Raw genomic sequence first — 16122 nt, 5'->3', positions numbered from 1 at the left:
GTATTTAGAAACTTACTTGGTCTGAGGCCTTGGACAGCAGAAAGGAAAATAAATAAACAACCATAAACTTTTAAAAAGTAAAATAGGCACCAGGTGGTACACACCTTTAATCCCAGCACTTGGTAGGCTGAGGTAGGCAGATGGCTGTGAGTTCTGAGTTTGAGGCCACCCTGATCTACAAGACAAGTTCCAGGACAGCCAGAGCTGTCACACAGAGAAACCCTGTCTCAAAGAATCAACAACAAATAAACACATACACACACATATGGCTAAATTTAAATAAATAAACAAATAGGGCTGTGAATGGGACAAATGTCTGTAATCCTAGCATTCACAAGTAAACGTGGGAGAATCACTGCAAGCCTGGCCACACAGCAAGTACCAGGCCGGCCCAGACTGTGTAGGGAGACCCAGTCTAAAAACAGCAAAAAGTAAAGCATGCTTGTGCACTGCTGACAGTAAATTCCAACAGGAAATGTATCAGCATGACATCTCCCCAAAGAATGGAATGTCCTTGATTAACAACAAATGAGTTCTCTTTTTCTTCTCATACTTCACTCCCAACACGAGTTTCCAAATCCACCCCTGAAAGAAATGAGCAGAAGAAAGGGAGGACAGCAGAGGGAAAGACTGTTTCATAACTGGCTCCTCCCTCAAATCCCAGATGATGAGAAGGGAGCAGGGTGGGGACTTGCCACCTCTAGCATAAGACTCTCCTGTTTACACCTCACTATATCTTAGGTTTGTCCTTTAGCTTCTTGTAGAATAGTGAAAACTCATCTGTCAAATGGGGCACGGCGTGCAGGCCTATGATGCCAGTACTCAAGAGGCAGAGGGCAGGAGGAGCAGGTAAGGTCATCTTCAACTACGCAGGGAGTGCCAGGCCAACCTGGACTTGGAGCGCTGCTCTTTCCTTCCACACCATGTCACCTACAGACACACATGTCATTGGGCTTGGTGGGAAGCATCTTCACCCACTGAGCTATTGCAAAGGCTCATAAGATTCTTTCAAAAAACGAAAACAAAGAAAAATATTCTTACTATCCACTCATTTCTTTATATTAAAAAGAAAACGCCAGACATGCTAACACATACCTAAAATCCTAGCAATTAGGAGGAAAATCAGGATTCTATGAGTTCAAGACCAGCCTGGGCTACAAGGCAAGCTCCTATTTCAAAAACAATTAAAAAAATTTTTTTCAGTTGGGGGTTTTATAATATCTGAATAAACTGAAATTCTCTGAAATCCAAAATCTGTTAAACAGACAATTTCTTAAGTGTTCAACCTGCATTGGAGGGAGTGAAGAAGGAAGAGAACCAGAAGCCTAAACTGGTGTTTTAGCAGGAAATATTGTATTCTGTTACTCTACAGTAAAGAAACTGCTTTGAGATGCATCTTTCAATGTACCCAAAGTCACCTGCTGCTAATACAGAGCTACTTCTATATTAGCTTAGGAAGACAGACACTCTGAAAAATAAGGTTATCATGACAACTGTCATCAGGATTAAAAGAAAATCAAACGAAATTAAAGTTTCCACACCACTCATCAAATAAATGCATAAATATTCAACACGCGAAGATACGTAACAATAGATATATACCTACTAATGCATTTACTACAACACAATACAATTAACACGGCCTATTAAAAAGCCAACACGGGGGGGGGCATACACCTTAATCCTAGAAGAGGAAGGTGGATCTCAGTAAGTTCAAGGGCAACCTGGTGTACAGAGAGTTCCAAGACAGCCGGAGCTAAGACAGAGAAACCTTGTCTTAAAAAACAAAATAAACACACAAAAAAGATAAAGTCACACATAATCTTATACTTTCTAAATGTTTAAAGTGAAAAGGCCACTCTTTTAAATAAGTTCTAATGAGTCTGAATTTAGAGAAGTTGGATTTTATATGTCAAAAAGCTGGATTTTTATTTGTCAAAAATGATGCTTTGTAAATTGATACTTTCAGTCTTTCTGTTTAATCATTTATTGCTTGGTTACCCATACAACTTTCTGCCAACAAATCAAAAATAAGGATTTAATAATAAAAATAAAGATCTTAACCCTTTATCATGAACCTCTTTTTTTATCAGTAACAAAAGCATGTATACGTATGCCTCAAAAATGCAAAAGCAAACAGAGAAAAACCTCTTCAGCTGGTATTTCAATATCTTCAAATGCTCTGAATGGAATTAGGATAAAAAGCCTTTGTTATTGCCACTAAATTTTTAAATATAGATACATATATGTGTGTATATATAGGTATATATGTGTGTGTCTATACTATATAGATATATGTATATATATATTGAACTGGCCTCAAACTCTTAAGAGATCTGCCTGCCTCAGACTACTGAGTGCTGGGATTAAAAGCATGTGCTATACATATATATGCGTGTGTCTGTGTGTGTATACACATACATATATGTATATATATATGCATACACAGACACATATACATATGAATGCTAATTTTGCTACACTTAAGTCCTGAAGGACAGTTTTGTTTTTTTGGTTTTTTTTAAAGGTTTATTTTATGTATATGAATGCTCTGTTTTCATGCACACCAGAAGAGGGACTCAGATTCCATTGTAGATGGTTGTGAGCCACCATGTGGTTGCTGGGAACTGAACTCAGGACCTCTGGAAGAGCAGTCAGTGCTCTTAAACCGCTGAGCTATCTCTCCAGCCCTGAAGGACAGTTTTTTATAAATGGAGCTATGATAGATTTTCAAGACGATCATTGCTTGAATGAAGACATACGTGTTGGACCTACATTTTGTTTTAATAAATATTTATTTTGTCTGTTTGAGTGTTTTGTCAGATTGTAAATCTGTGTACCACATGCATGCTGTCCCTGGAGAGGCCTTCAGAGGGCATCAGATCCCCTAGAACAAGAGTTACAAATGGTTGTGCGCCCCCACATGGGGTGCAGGGAATAAAAACAGGGTCTTCTATAACAGCAGTATGTGTTTTTAACCACTGAGCCATCTCTCCTAATTAGACCTAGTTTAAAGCAGCCTGTACAGCATAATTCTACCCAAGACAAATTTTTGTTTTGTTTCATATTGGTTTTTGAAACTGAGTCTTACCATGTAGCCTTGGCTGGCCGGCCTGGAGCTCCCTATGTAAACAATAGACCAGGCTGGCCTCAACCTCATAGAGATCGGCTGCCTCAAACTCCTGAGTGCTGTAATTAAAGGCATGTGCCACTATGCCCAGCTCACAAGACAAACCTTGACTTCTACCATTTTAAACCCACCAATAGCTACCTGTTTATGCTAAGTAAACTTAGAAGCCGATCTACCAGTCTCCTCTCACCTGCATGTAACAGGCAGGCACGTGGAAGCAAAACACATACTGCAGCAGTCAGTTTTTTCCGCCGCATGGGTCTGAGGGATCAAACACAGGCTGTTATGTTTAGCAGCAAGTGACTCTATCTGCTGAGCCAACTGACAAACCTATAGTGAAGTGTAGAGGGTTTTTTTTAAGATTTATTTATTTTATGTGTATTAGCATTTTACCTGCACGTATGTATGTTTATCACATGCATGCAGTACCATGAGTCAGAGTTCACCGGGTTTCCTGGGACTCAAGCCCCAGATTGTTGTAAGCCACTATGTGGGTGCTGGAAACCAAAGCCGGTCCTATGCAAGACTGACAAGTACTCTTAGCGGAGGCAACTCCCCAGCCCTTCATTTGTTTTTCTAAGATGAACAACTTGTCTTGCTTATCTGAAGTATTCTACAGGCTCTAGTAACTTTGTGAGCAAAATAAAAACAATCACATCTTACCTCTTCTTGTGGAAATGAAACACTTCTGTAAAATGCATTATTTGGTTTATTTTTAAAGAAGTGTGTGTGTGTGCACGTGTGCATCACATGTACAATGTGGCCACAACAGCCAGAGAGGGGGTCAGATCCACAGGCCTGGAGCTGCCAAAGGTTAGAATCCATTGTGCTGCTGCTGAGAACGGAACACAGGTCCTCTGCAACACACCCAGTGCTTAGTCACTAAACCATCTCTCAGCCCCCGGTTTTGTGTTGTTTTTTTTTTTGAAAGGTTTTAACAGTGTAGCTCAGGCTCCATCCATATGGATTTGTCTGTTTGTTTAGGATTTTAAATCTCTTGGGTTTTCTGTTTGTTTGTTTTGAACTACTCACTGAGTAGCCCAGGATGACTTTGAACACCTGCAGTCCTTCCTTAATTTCTCAAGTGCTGAGATCACAGAAGTGCGCTACCATGTCCAGCTCTTAAAAATGTTTATCTTGTTTCTTGAGTTTTTTTGGTTTTGGTTTTATTTGAAACAGTGTCTCACTGTGTAGCCCCAGCTGACCTGAGACTACTCTATAGACCAAGCTGGCCTCAAATTTAGAGATCTCCTGCTTCTGCCTCCCAAGTACTAGGCTTAGAGGCATGATATGTTGTACCATGCCTGGCTTTAAATGTATAAAAGGTATTGTGTATTTGTTTGTTTATTTGTGTGTTTTGAGGCAGGGTCTCTCTACATAACCCTGACTAACCTGTAACTAACTATGTAGACCAGGGTGTCCTCAAACTCAGAGATCTGCCTTTAACGGTCAGGATTAAAGGAATGTACCACCATGCCCAGCTTAAAATGTATTCTTAAGGACACTCATTGACACAGCTACCATATTCTTGGTATAGTTATTTCCACAGAGGGAATATGGAGCTTTTCGTATTACATGAAACCATAGAAAAGTTTTGGCACTTCTGTTTGTTCTATGTGTAGAAAGAAGTTTGTTGGAGGTTGGTCTGATGCATGTTACTAGCCCTAAGGATCTGGGTACAGCTATCCTTGTGTAAACCTACCTGACTGGCTAATTAAATGGCTTATACCTGGGCAAGGCAGACTAGAGTAGGCGTGGCTAAGGTTCCCGGGCTTGAGAATCACTGGAAACAACTGATGGGAAGAGAGAAGGAAGGAGGATGCCACAATGGGTTAGTGTGGAGAAAAACAAAACAGGTGGGCTGAGAGGAAGGACTCCAATAATGGTGTGAAAAATCCTAGATGAAAAATACAAGCAAGGACCACGGGATTATGGATGGAAGGTAGAAGAAATGAGGTGGCTTCAGGTGGATGGCATTGGATGGGGCTGAGAGAGGGATGGTAAGGGTACTGAGACAGCATAGGTAAAATATCTGCCCGGCCCAAGGTAATAAGGCAATTATAAACCCTTATTATTTGTGACAGTGGGTTATATAATACTGCCATGATAACCTTAGGGCTAATAATAAATATTATACTGCACAACACTCATTTTTTAAAATTTTCTATAACAAATGACACCAATATGTAGCCATATCTGGTGACGCAAGTCATAATCACCTTATTTCACAAAATGTGTCAAACCAAAAGCATCTTTGAACCAGGGAGGACAAGAATTAAATCTCTTACATCAGACATAGAGACAGAGAGTGAAAAAAGACTGCACTGATTCCTTAAAAATATTCTGCTAATGCCTGATACACAGCCAAGCTCTACATTTATAGTTTTTATTTATTTGGTTGGTTGGTTTTGGGTTTTGGTTTTTTGAGACAGGGTCTCACTCAGTAGCCCAACCTGGTCTGAAATTCACTGAATAGCCCAAGGTGGCCTCAGACTCATGGCAATTCATCTGCCTCAGCCTCCCAAGTACTAGGATTATACATATAAACCACCAGCCCAAATACACCTTACATACAAGAGATATACTTTATACCAAATAGCACAGTAACGGGAATGTGCAAAACGAAGATCAGAGTTCAGATCTCCAGCATACATGTAAAAGGAAGGTGTGATAGTGCTTGCCTAGAAAGTGACAAATGAGGGGAGGACCTCTGACGTCTGCTCCAGGCTCCGTGTGAGACTCTGATCATAAGATGCAGAGGGCTGAGGAGGTGGTTCAGGGGCTTCGAGGGGCTGAGGAGGTGGCTCAGGAGCTGAGGAGGTGGCTCAGTGGCTGGAGCGCCTGCCCAGCATAGAGGGGCTGAGGAGGTGGCTCAGGGGCTGGAGCGCCTGCCCAGCATCGAGGGGCTGAGGAGGTGGCTCAGTGGCTAGAGCGCCTGCCCAGCATGAGGACTAGAGCTCAGGTTCCCCAGCACCCACATAAAAAAGCCAAGCAGACAATGGCAGCTTGTCTGTAATCCCAGAGACAGAGGATGCCTGTGGCAAGCTGATTAATTAGACTAGCCTAATTGGTCTTGGGGGTCATCAAGAGAACCTGCCTGTCAGAAAATAAAATGGGAATGTCTGAGAAAGACATCTGACAACCACCTCTGGCCCTTTTACACACACACACACACACACACACACACACACACGATGGAAAACAACAGAAGAAAATACCCAACATCAACCGTTCTCTCCTGCATGGGCACACACATGGGTGAGCTCATGCACACTGTGGTGGTCTGGTAAGATGCCCCCCATAGTTTCACATATCTGAATGCTTAGTCAACAGGAAATGGTACTACTTAGGAGGGATAGTAGGTCTGGCCTTGTTGACGGAAGTGTGTCACTAGAGGTGGGCTGCGAGGTTTCAAAAGACCAAGACTGCTGCCTGTGGATCCAGATATTGAACTCGGAGTAACTTCTCCAGAACTATGTCTGCCTGCATGCCATCACGCTCCCCACCATGATGACAATGGACTAAACCTCTTAAACTAAGCCAGCCCTCAATAAGAGCTGCTGTGGCCATGGTATCTCTTCACAGCAATAGAACCCCGGCACATATATGTATACATACACGTCTAAGCAGGACACAGCGGTACATGCTATAATCCCAGCACTCATAAGCAGAAGTGGGAGAATAACTGGCTACATAGAAAGTTCCAGGCTGGCTAGGACTGTATTATCTCAAAAATAAAATAAAATAAATATAAAATAAAAACTGTATACAAATACTTAGCCTCTAATTTAAAAGAATTCACATGTGTGAAGTAACCAAAACCATGCAAAATCAAAATCCTTTGTGATCTCAGAATAATTAACTTGCAGCAGTAATGGTAACCAGAACTGTCAAGTTAAAAAAAAAAAAAGCAGGAGAGATGGGTGTGGTGGCTGGTACACACCTAAATCCCAGTCCTCAGGAAGCAGAGACAGGTGGGTTGGTCACCAATTCAAAGCCAGTCTGGTCTACAGAGTAAGTTCTAGGCCAGCCCAGGTTCCATAGCAAAAACCTGAATGGAAAAAAAAAAAGGGGTGGGGGACCACAACTAGATACAGATAATTAGATTCCTGGGTGGCCGAAGGAGAAAGGAAGGATAAAATGGTAATACTTAAGCCAGGAAAAGTCTGCAGCCCTTATACTATGACAACATACTGGGCCTTTAGCTAGAAGGCCACAGAAAGAGGAACTGATCACAATATGGAAGACAGACTAATAAAGAGACTGAAGGAAAAAAAACATGAAGACACTGTTATGATAATCAGGATATTGTTATAATAATGCAAAGCAGAACAAATGAATCAGAAAGAATTCAAACAAAAGCAACAATTGGAGCAACAATCAGTATCACCTTAGCTTAATGTATGTTGCATCTGTATGTACTGTCTTTTGATCTTCATAACCTTTATGAATGAAAGGCTCTATTGCTCCAATTTATGTGAGGAAACGGAAGTTAAGAAAAGACTAAGTTGGTTCTCAAAAGTCAGCATGGCTAGTAGGTAAAAGAGTTTGGACAGAGATTCAAGATCGAAGGACTCCAATGTCCAAACTTTTGACCATAGCTCTTGCACTACAAGTACTGAAAAGAAAAGAGTGTAATTGGGAAACTCTTAGCCATACCATGAACAGGTCTTCATGACGACATGCCCCATTCAAGGTATTCTTTCCCACCAACCTTTCCTTCCTAAATTCCTCCTGAAAATCATCACTTCTTTCAGCTAGCGATGTCTACTGACACAGGTACGCTTAACAGATGTCTAAAGCTGAATTTTTAACCATATCAAGTTTTAGTACCTTGCAGAGGCATTTTCTTTTTAATCAAAAAATGTACTTTGTAGCAGCTGTGTCTGTGTAATCCAGTGATATAGCACATTCTTAGTGTATACAAGGCCTTGGGGTTCAATGCCCAATACCATTTAAAACATACAGCCTCACTCTAGCCATGAGGCATAGAAGAAAACAAAACAGAAAGACAGAGAAAGAGAAACAAGAGGCTGGAGAAATGGCTCAGTGGTTAAGTGCACTTCCTGATCTCCTAGAAAACCTGGGCTCAGTTCCCAGCACCCATATCAAGAGGCTTGCAACTGCCTGAAACTCTAGCTCCTGGAGATTCAACACCCTTTTCTGCTCTCCACATGTATCTATGCACACATGGCATATACACACAAAGATACACACATATATACATAAAATCTAAAAATTATTTTAAAAGAGAAATTCAGAATTGAAATAGAACACTTTCTAGTCAGAAGAGCAATCCCGGTCTATTCAAAATGAATGAAAGTATGTTTATATACCTTAGAAATCCTCCCACAGAAATGGCTCAGTGGGTAAAAGGACTTGCTATCAGGCCTGAGGACCTGAGTTCGATTCCCATTATCCACAAACAACATCCACAGACACACAGAAAAGGAAGTCAAATCTGGGAACCACAGATAATCTTCAAGACACAACTAAATTTGAAGAAATCCCAAAACAACAAACAAACAGCTACACAGAAGAAATGCTCATAAAAAGTATCTAAAGTAAGCATGGGGGGTAACTCTTTAAAATCCTTCAGACATAAACAGCTTAGCTTTCCAAAACATATATAATTCTATTCTAATACAAAAAACAGAATGTTAGGATACTATGGAAAAAATAGCCAACTGAGGGTTTACAGATTTAATTTGATAACTAATATAAAAGTAAAATCTGGAGCTGCTCTATTTGATATGCAAATTATCTTTTATCCTTTAAAAAAATTTTCTTGAACTGTCAGTTTATACTACAAGACTATTAAATAAGTGGCAGGCCAGGAATAGTGGTGCACATCTTTAGTCCCAGCACTGGGAGGCAGAGGAAAGGGGCTCTCTGGGAGATCCAGGCCTGTCTGGTCCACACAGTGAGTTCCAGAGCAACCAAGACTACAAAAAAAAAAAAAAAGAAAAAGAAAAAAAGAAAGGAAGAAAAGAAAAAGAAAGACAGACAGAAAAGGAAAAAAAAAAAGAGGAGAGCAGCAGGAAGAAAGAGAAGGAGGGAGGGAGGGAGGAAGGGAGAAATGGGGAAGGGAGGAAGGGAGAGAGAGGAGGGAAGGAGGAAGGAAGAGAGACAGGCAGAGGCACTTTCTTTAATAAAATAATCCCAGCTGGTGGTGGTGTACACTTTTAATCCCAGCAGCAGGCACAGGCAGGTAGATGTCTTAGTTGAGAGCAAGCCCAGTCTACAGGACAGCCAAGGCTACACAAAAAAACCTTATCTCAAAGAAACAAAAATATACAAGTAATTCCTACTTTCTACTCATTTTTACAATATTCTCTTTTTGTGTGTGTGTGTGTGTGTTTTTTTTTTTAAACAGGTTTCCTTATGTAGCCCAGATGGCCAGAACTTGTGTTCCTCCTATCTCAGTCTCCAGAGCATTGGGATTATTGGAATTCCAGGTATATGCCACCATGTCCATCTTACTATTCTGTTATAATGTTCATTTTCACAATGTCAGCGCAGGTCTTATCTATTCAGAGTTCCCTGATTATAGGTAGCATTAGTAAAACATGACATATAGTTTGCACTAAATTGCACATTCAAAGACAAAGTTACACTTGTCATGTTCTAACAAATAGCACTACCACAGCATCATCTGGGGCAACCGGCTCATCCCAGATATTAACCATGACCACAAGTGTCAGCATAAAAGTCTGTGTTGAGTTGTTAAAGCCAATAAATGACTTATAATTCAGTGACAAGATGTAAGAATTTCCAGCTGAGTGATTTCAGACTGACTGGGAGACTCAATAGTATGTGCACACCAAGCTAAAGCTTGCACTGTGTTAGCTCAGTTCGAACTTCCAGCTGAGTCGAAATTCTACAGTCCGAAAGCAGGAAATCCAAAAGGAAATTCCACCATCAGATCCCGGGGCCTGGCGTCTCAAAGGCCTTGGGCGGACACAGAAGTTCTTTACTGTAATCTTACCTCATATCTTCAAGTAAATCACACTCTGCTTGGTGCTTGGCTTGAAGTTTTGTCATCTGCTCACCTTGAATGTTTTTCAGCTCTTGTGTCACTTTCACCTGAAACACAGCACGTATTCATGAAGGCTCTTACTACAATATGAACAAGAAAAACTGAAGATCACAGTATTTGTTAGAATATATACTTCTAGTTTTCCTCTCCCTAAAGACCAAAAAGTTTATATTTGCCACCTAGTTTTATTACTTAACTATGTTTGATGGAAAAAAAAAAATTGGCCAAGGAATCTAAAGCAGAGGCTCAATAAAAATTCACAAATATAAAAATTACAGTTTAAAAGGGTACAAACTATCATTCTGTCTTCTCTTTCTTCCCAAAGATACAGACATTAACCACCAGGAGCAGTGAGCGCAGATGAAAGAGAGCATAACAGTCCCCGATACCTAGCGACTGAAATTTGCAGTCATGAAATAATATGCATAAATAAACCACATAAAAAAAATTCCATAATGGCTGCAAGAAAGCACAGGTCTCAGAATGACACCCTCCACTCTGACAGCGAATCGAACCATAACCGTTCTCACAAAGGAGAACTCGAAAGTGACCATCCAGCATACGCAAGGCTTTTAAACTAGCCCAGGAAGCCAAGGCCAGGTGGCAGCCCACTTCAAACAGCAAGAACCGCCAAAGCCAGCTGGCTGGAGCCACCCCGGCCAGGCCAGACCCCGGGGGTTGCAATTGGTTTGTGATTATGGTGGAATCCTGACCATCAGCGCAAAGCTACATGTGGAGGTAGATTACACGTGCAGGGGAAAGAGGGTGGGGGAACGAGTTAGCTGGAGAAATTCGGATTCAGAAAGGAAAAGAAAGGAAACAGAAATGATTAGCTACTCATAGGGCAAATGCTGGCCCACAAAGGGAGGATATAACTGTCTCCACGCACTGCTCAGAGTAGATACCTAGTATCCATCTAAAAGATTTAAAAAGACAAGGACACAGCCTTGGTTAGCTGCGGAGGAAGGTGGCGAAGGGCGCAGCGGGGAGGCTGCTGGCATGCCCAGGAGCACGGGTCACTGCCACCCAGGCCTCCCAAACCCCAACCGTAGCGCTCCAGCCACTCATCACCAGGGTCTGGCTTCCCACTGGCCCGAGGCGGGGCAAAAGCGGGGGAGGGAGGGCACGGGGGGAACAGGACCCGTCAGTCCTTAGTTCGCTTTCCCTTGGGGTGGGAGGGCGGAGACCGTTCCAACTTCTGTTCCGCAGCCCCGTGGGAAAAACAGGCCAAATCTTGGGGCTAGAAACAAATCCCTTCGCCGATCTGCCAGTGGGTGGGGTGCCGCCAAGCGACCGGGGCGCTCGAACCCGGGGCCGACTAAACAATCCCACACGCCCCGGGCTCCGCAGGTCCGCAGGGGCGCCCCGGCTCCGCTCCGTGCAGCTCCGAGGACGCACTCCGCACTGGGCAGCACTGCCGTGCACACACACACACACACACACACGCACACATGCACGCCCGAAAAACTCCAGCGAATGCGTGGGGGCGGGGGAGGGAGGCGGCGTCCCCCGCGGTACACAGGACGGGCACCGGCCGCCCCTCCGTCGGGAAGACACCCCACGCGCGCAAACCCCTGCCCGGAGCGGGCGGCAACTCGGTGACAAGCCGAGAGGCGAGAGCGGTCACGGCCCCTTGCGGGAAGGGGGAGGGGGCGCGGCGGACGCCCCAGCCGCCTTCTTTGTACGCGCCAGCACCCCCCCGAGCCTCCAAGGCCCCCTCCGGCTGCGCCCTCACCTTCCTCGGCGGCGGCTGCATGATGCTGAAGGGACATCAATCCTCCGCCCACCCCCGACGGCGGCGATTCAAGCTCGGCGAGCGCGAGGAGGGCTGGAGGACAGGGCCGGCCCGGCGAGGCAGGGCGCGCTCGCGCGTGTGTGAAAGGAGAGCCCAGGAGGAGAAGGAGGAGGAGGAGGAAGCGCCCCGGAGGCTGCGGGCGGGCGGGCGGCCGGAGCACTCGGTGGCGGCGAGTGTGCAGGGAGGAGGAGGAGCGCGGGGAAGGCCTGGGGCCCGGGCGGCCGGGGGGTGTGTAAGGGGAGGAGGCGGGGACGGCGGGGGGCGGGGGCCGCGCGCAGGGGCGCGGGGGGCCGACGGGGAGCGGCCGCGTCGTCCGCGCTCGCCGCCCGCCGCCGCTCGCCTGCAGCCGGCCGGCGCGGCGACCCCCCACCCACTCGGGCGGCCCGGCCCGGGGAGGAGCAAGGCGGCGCCGCGCTGCCCGCGAGGGCTCGGCCGGCCGCTCGGGTCCCGGGAATTTCCGGCCCCGGCGCGCGCCGCAGCGCCCCGCTCCGGCGGCCGGGGGAAGCGCCGCGGGCCGCCGCCTGCCGCGGTGGGAGCGAGGCCGCGCCGCGGGGCTCCGGATCTCGGCGGGAGAGGGGGGAGGCCTAACGGGTCGGCCGGCGGAGGGGACGGGGTGGGGGCGGGAGCGGGGCGCGAGAAACACCCCGTTCGTCCCCGACGGTGGAACGTTCCGGGCGCCTCCTCCCCCGCCCCGGAGGAGCCAGCCGGGGGCTTCCCGCGCGCCTTCCCGCCAGCCCGCTGGGGCGCGCCGCTCCGCCCGGGAGCGCGCACGTGGGCGGGCGAGGGCTGTGCGCCGACGCACGCGCGCAGCCCGCCCCCGCCTCCAGCCCGCCGCTGCGGCTGCACCGGTTGGGGGGGAATTTGGCGTTGGTGGAGGGGCCCTGCGCTCGCGGTGGGACTGTTTGCAGCGAGCAGAATTTGGGATTTTGCTTCCCTTCAGGCCCTCAGCGCGCTCTCCCTCCTAGTCGGCTAAACGTGCGCTGAGAAATTGAGCACTGAGAAGTCCTTTTGCAGCCGGGCGCAGGTGCCAGACCTACTCCGTTGGGGGAGGACAGGTGGAAGTCACCTAAAATTGCCAGGCAGCGGAACCAGTGGCCCTCTGTGACAAAGCGTTTAGCCAGAGATCGTGGAGTCGACTGAAAACCTCAGGTCGGGCACTCCCATAATACAGATAGGAAGGCTTGTCCCAGAGAACTGGAGCCGTTGTCAAGGTCACGTGGGATGACTAGCCTCCTTGAGTCAGGAGGGGTTCCGAGTTATAAAGAAACAAGGGCTGGGTGTGAGGATACTTTGCTAAGTGTTCGAGCCCATGCCGAGCAGCCGTAGAGGCCCAGGGTTCGTCACCTGCGTAGCAGAAGAAGGAATAGGTGGAGAATACGAACCCCAGGGAGCTTCCTTAAAAGGAGGAAACCCACTTGTAGGCAGCCCGCTTTGCCTGTACGGGGGCTGGTTGGATGAACTCAACTTCATCTGACAATGGCAATGCGTTCCCATCAGACAGTGTCCTCCTCTGTCCAGAGCAACCGAGGAGGGGTGGGCAAGCCCCCTTGGGTTACCTGGCATAGTAGAAAACCCTCTTCCTCATTGGTCAGTGCTTGCTTTGAGCCACGGATCCACACACAGCCAGTGTGAGCTGGAGTTCCCCCCACACTGAATGCAGAACTTAGTGCAGAATAGCTGTTCTCAAAAACGCAGCTCAGGCCAACAAGGAAGGGCAGTGAGGCCTGACTATACTAGGGTGACTTACCGGATAACCTGCTGCCTCTGTGCCCGAAGGTGGGAAGGTGGGCCTTGGACCCAGGTATTTTCCATTGAGTTAACCCACATTCTCGGAGTCAGAGCTCTCGAGCTATGTATAAATTGAATACCTGCTCAGCTGTTTCTGGTTTCCTTGAAGCCATTCACCACCTGTGTCCTCCTCCGTCAGATCAGGGAAGGCCTGGGGCAAGGCAACAGTAGATGGGAACCCAGAGTCCTGAGCACCACTGTGGGGCAGCTACTAAGAAGCAGGAGATGGGCCTCTGTCTCAGCCTCCCCACTGAGCCTTGTCGCACTCCCCCAGCGTTTGTTTCCTTCCTTACAAAATGGGTGTGTGAACTGCCCTACAGGCGTGCGCCAGTTAGAGTCTCTCCTGCTGCAGGCCTGGCACATGGTCACTTCTTTAAGCGTTCGCTGATCCATTCATTGACATTTGCTGCCGCCCTACTTTATGTGAAGCTTCCAGCAACCGTAGGATGTGGAAGTGGGCGAGGCAGAGTCATCCAGCTAGAGTACCAGATTATTGCATGGGAGGGCAAGGTTAACAGCGCCTTCCCAGATGTCCTGCGCGCAGCAGATACCTGACCAAGGTTTGCCAAATGCCAGTCCTGAATGCAGCTACTCTGGATCAGGGATTGTCCTCCTTCACTTCCTTGGAAGTGAATCCCGAGAATATAAAGTTTCTGGATGTTCAAAGAGTTGGGCTCTAGCCTAGACCAGTGATCTGCTGTGCATTCAGTAGATTTTGGAGCCCATCGGTAGCATGGTATCAAATGTCTATTAATGTAATCTCAGCACTTAGGAAGGTGAAGCAGAAAGATCATGAGTTTGAGGCAGCCCAGCTTATCTACAGAGACCCTGTCTCAAATACATCCATACGTACCTATATGCATGCACACACACACACACACACACACACACACACACACACACACATAGCTATAACAGGAAGATAAGAAGAGGAGAGTAGACTCAGCAGTTAAGAACACTTGTTGCTTTTGCAGAGGATCAGGGTTCAATTCCCAGCACCCACATAGCTGTTCAACTGGCTGTAACTCTAGTCCCAGAGAATCCAATGTCATTTTCTGGTCACTGCAAGCTCCAGGCATGCACCTGGCCACACACATACATGTAGGCAAACCACTTGTACACGTAAAATAATAAATCTTTTTAAAGATTTTAATTTGCAATGTGCCTTTTTTCAAATCTTAAACTTTCTTAAGGTTTCTTCAACCTAATGTTTACAATAACCTTGTGAAATATTATTGTTTTCTTCATTTCTACAGATAAGGTCTGGAAGACCCACAGGAGACAAGTGATTTGCCCTGAAGTGATGGGTGGGTTTGGATCCAGAACCCAAATCCTTCTCTTAGGCTTTGTCCTCTGTGAAGAATATTTAAAGAAATTCTCCTGGTATGATGAGTTAGTCTTTTTTTTATCAGCTTGACTGAATTTGGGATCATCTGAGAAACGCACCTCTAGGCATGTCTGCTGAGGTTGTTTCCAGAGAGGTTTAACTGAAGAGGGAAGATCCACCCTGCACGCGGGCAGCGCTAACCCACGGATGGAGCTCCAGAGTGAATGAAAGGGGGTGTGGAGGAAGCAGGCTGAGCACCACAGGTGCAGTGTGGCCCGCCACCTCATGCTCCCACTCACGTGACCTCCATGGCGATCTGCACCCCCTTACATCAGGAGCCAAATTAAACCCTTCCTTGCTTAAGTTGCTGCTGTCAGGTGTTACATCACAAACCCGAAAAGGTAACCAGTGTCTCCAGGAATGAAGCGGACTTGGGAGCATAAAGTACAGAATGGAGCAAGAGGTTCCTGTGAGCTGCTGAAGCCAAACTTAAATCTACCTCTTCTGACAAATATGAGTTTTGCTTCTGTAAAATAAGTAAAGACAGTGCTGCCAGAAATCTCTTTTCGATCATTGAAGGGAAATCTGCAGAGCAGCGAGGCTCTGTGCCCTCAGAGACAGAACTATGACAGATCTCTTTGGGTCTCCAGAAGGTTTTCCAAGCATCCCCGGAAGGAGGGGGGAGTATTTCCATCCCTGGCGCTGAACAGCAGGTGCCGGCTCCTTTCCATCCGAGCCCACTGTGGAATTATTACTCTGGAGAGAAATTAACAGCTAGCATTGTTGGGCCTCCCTGCTTCAGACACCGAAATGGGCATGCTTTTTACATTGTTTTCCAGTCTCACAACATCCCCCTCTTAGTACACAGACTAAGGCGCAAACATGAAATGAACTACCCAGGGTCACAGAGCTGATAAAGGAGAGCCAGCCCTGGTCTCTGGAGCCCTCTGACTCTAAAGCTGGAGGAAGCACCTGGCAGAGAGTGACTGAAAGTCAGAGCCAGGATTAAAAGCTGGCCTGGTGTAGGTACAAGTGGGAACTGG

The 16122-nt window shown here is 46.6% G+C and overlaps 1 protein-coding gene and 1 long non-coding RNA gene across 4 annotated transcripts in view; one reads left to right on the top strand and one right to left on the bottom strand.

Annotated features, from left to right (window-relative positions):
* Fchsd2 (FCH and double SH3 domains 2) overlaps positions 1 to 12139 on the bottom strand; it is a 169443-nt gene extending 157304 nt beyond the window's left edge. For 2 of the 3 annotated variants that reach the window (XM_021640968.2, XM_021640969.2), the window contains exons 1-2: positions 11905 to 12139; positions 10119 to 10216 (exon numbers count right to left, since the gene is read on the bottom strand). In XM_021640968.2, coding sequence (XP_021496643.1) covers positions 10119 to 10216; positions 11905 to 11925 — 119 coding nt within the window. In that variant the 5' untranslated portion in view covers positions 11926 to 12139. Of the gene's footprint in view, positions 1 to 10118; positions 10217 to 11904 lie in introns of those variants that run through there. The other variant, XM_060367675.1, reaches the window with a different exon arrangement.
* Positions 12140 to 12786: 647 nt separating this feature from the next.
* On the top strand, positions 12787 to 15129 carry LOC132647272 (uncharacterized). The gene is made up of 2 exons (XR_009585645.1): positions 12787 to 13113; positions 15009 to 15129. It is a non-coding gene; the product is annotated as an uncharacterized LOC132647272 (long non-coding RNA).
* The last annotated feature ends 993 nt before the right edge of the window (positions 15130 to 16122 follow it).

This window comes from Meriones unguiculatus, chromosome 14 (genome assembly GCF_030254825.1).
Source record: "Meriones unguiculatus strain TT.TT164.6M chromosome 14, Bangor_MerUng_6.1, whole genome shotgun sequence".
Classification (NCBI taxonomy): Eukaryota; Metazoa; Chordata; class Mammalia; order Rodentia; family Muridae; genus Meriones; species Meriones unguiculatus.
The sequence above is the reverse complement of the archived record's forward strand: the minus strand, read 5'-3'. Positions and strand labels throughout refer to the sequence as shown.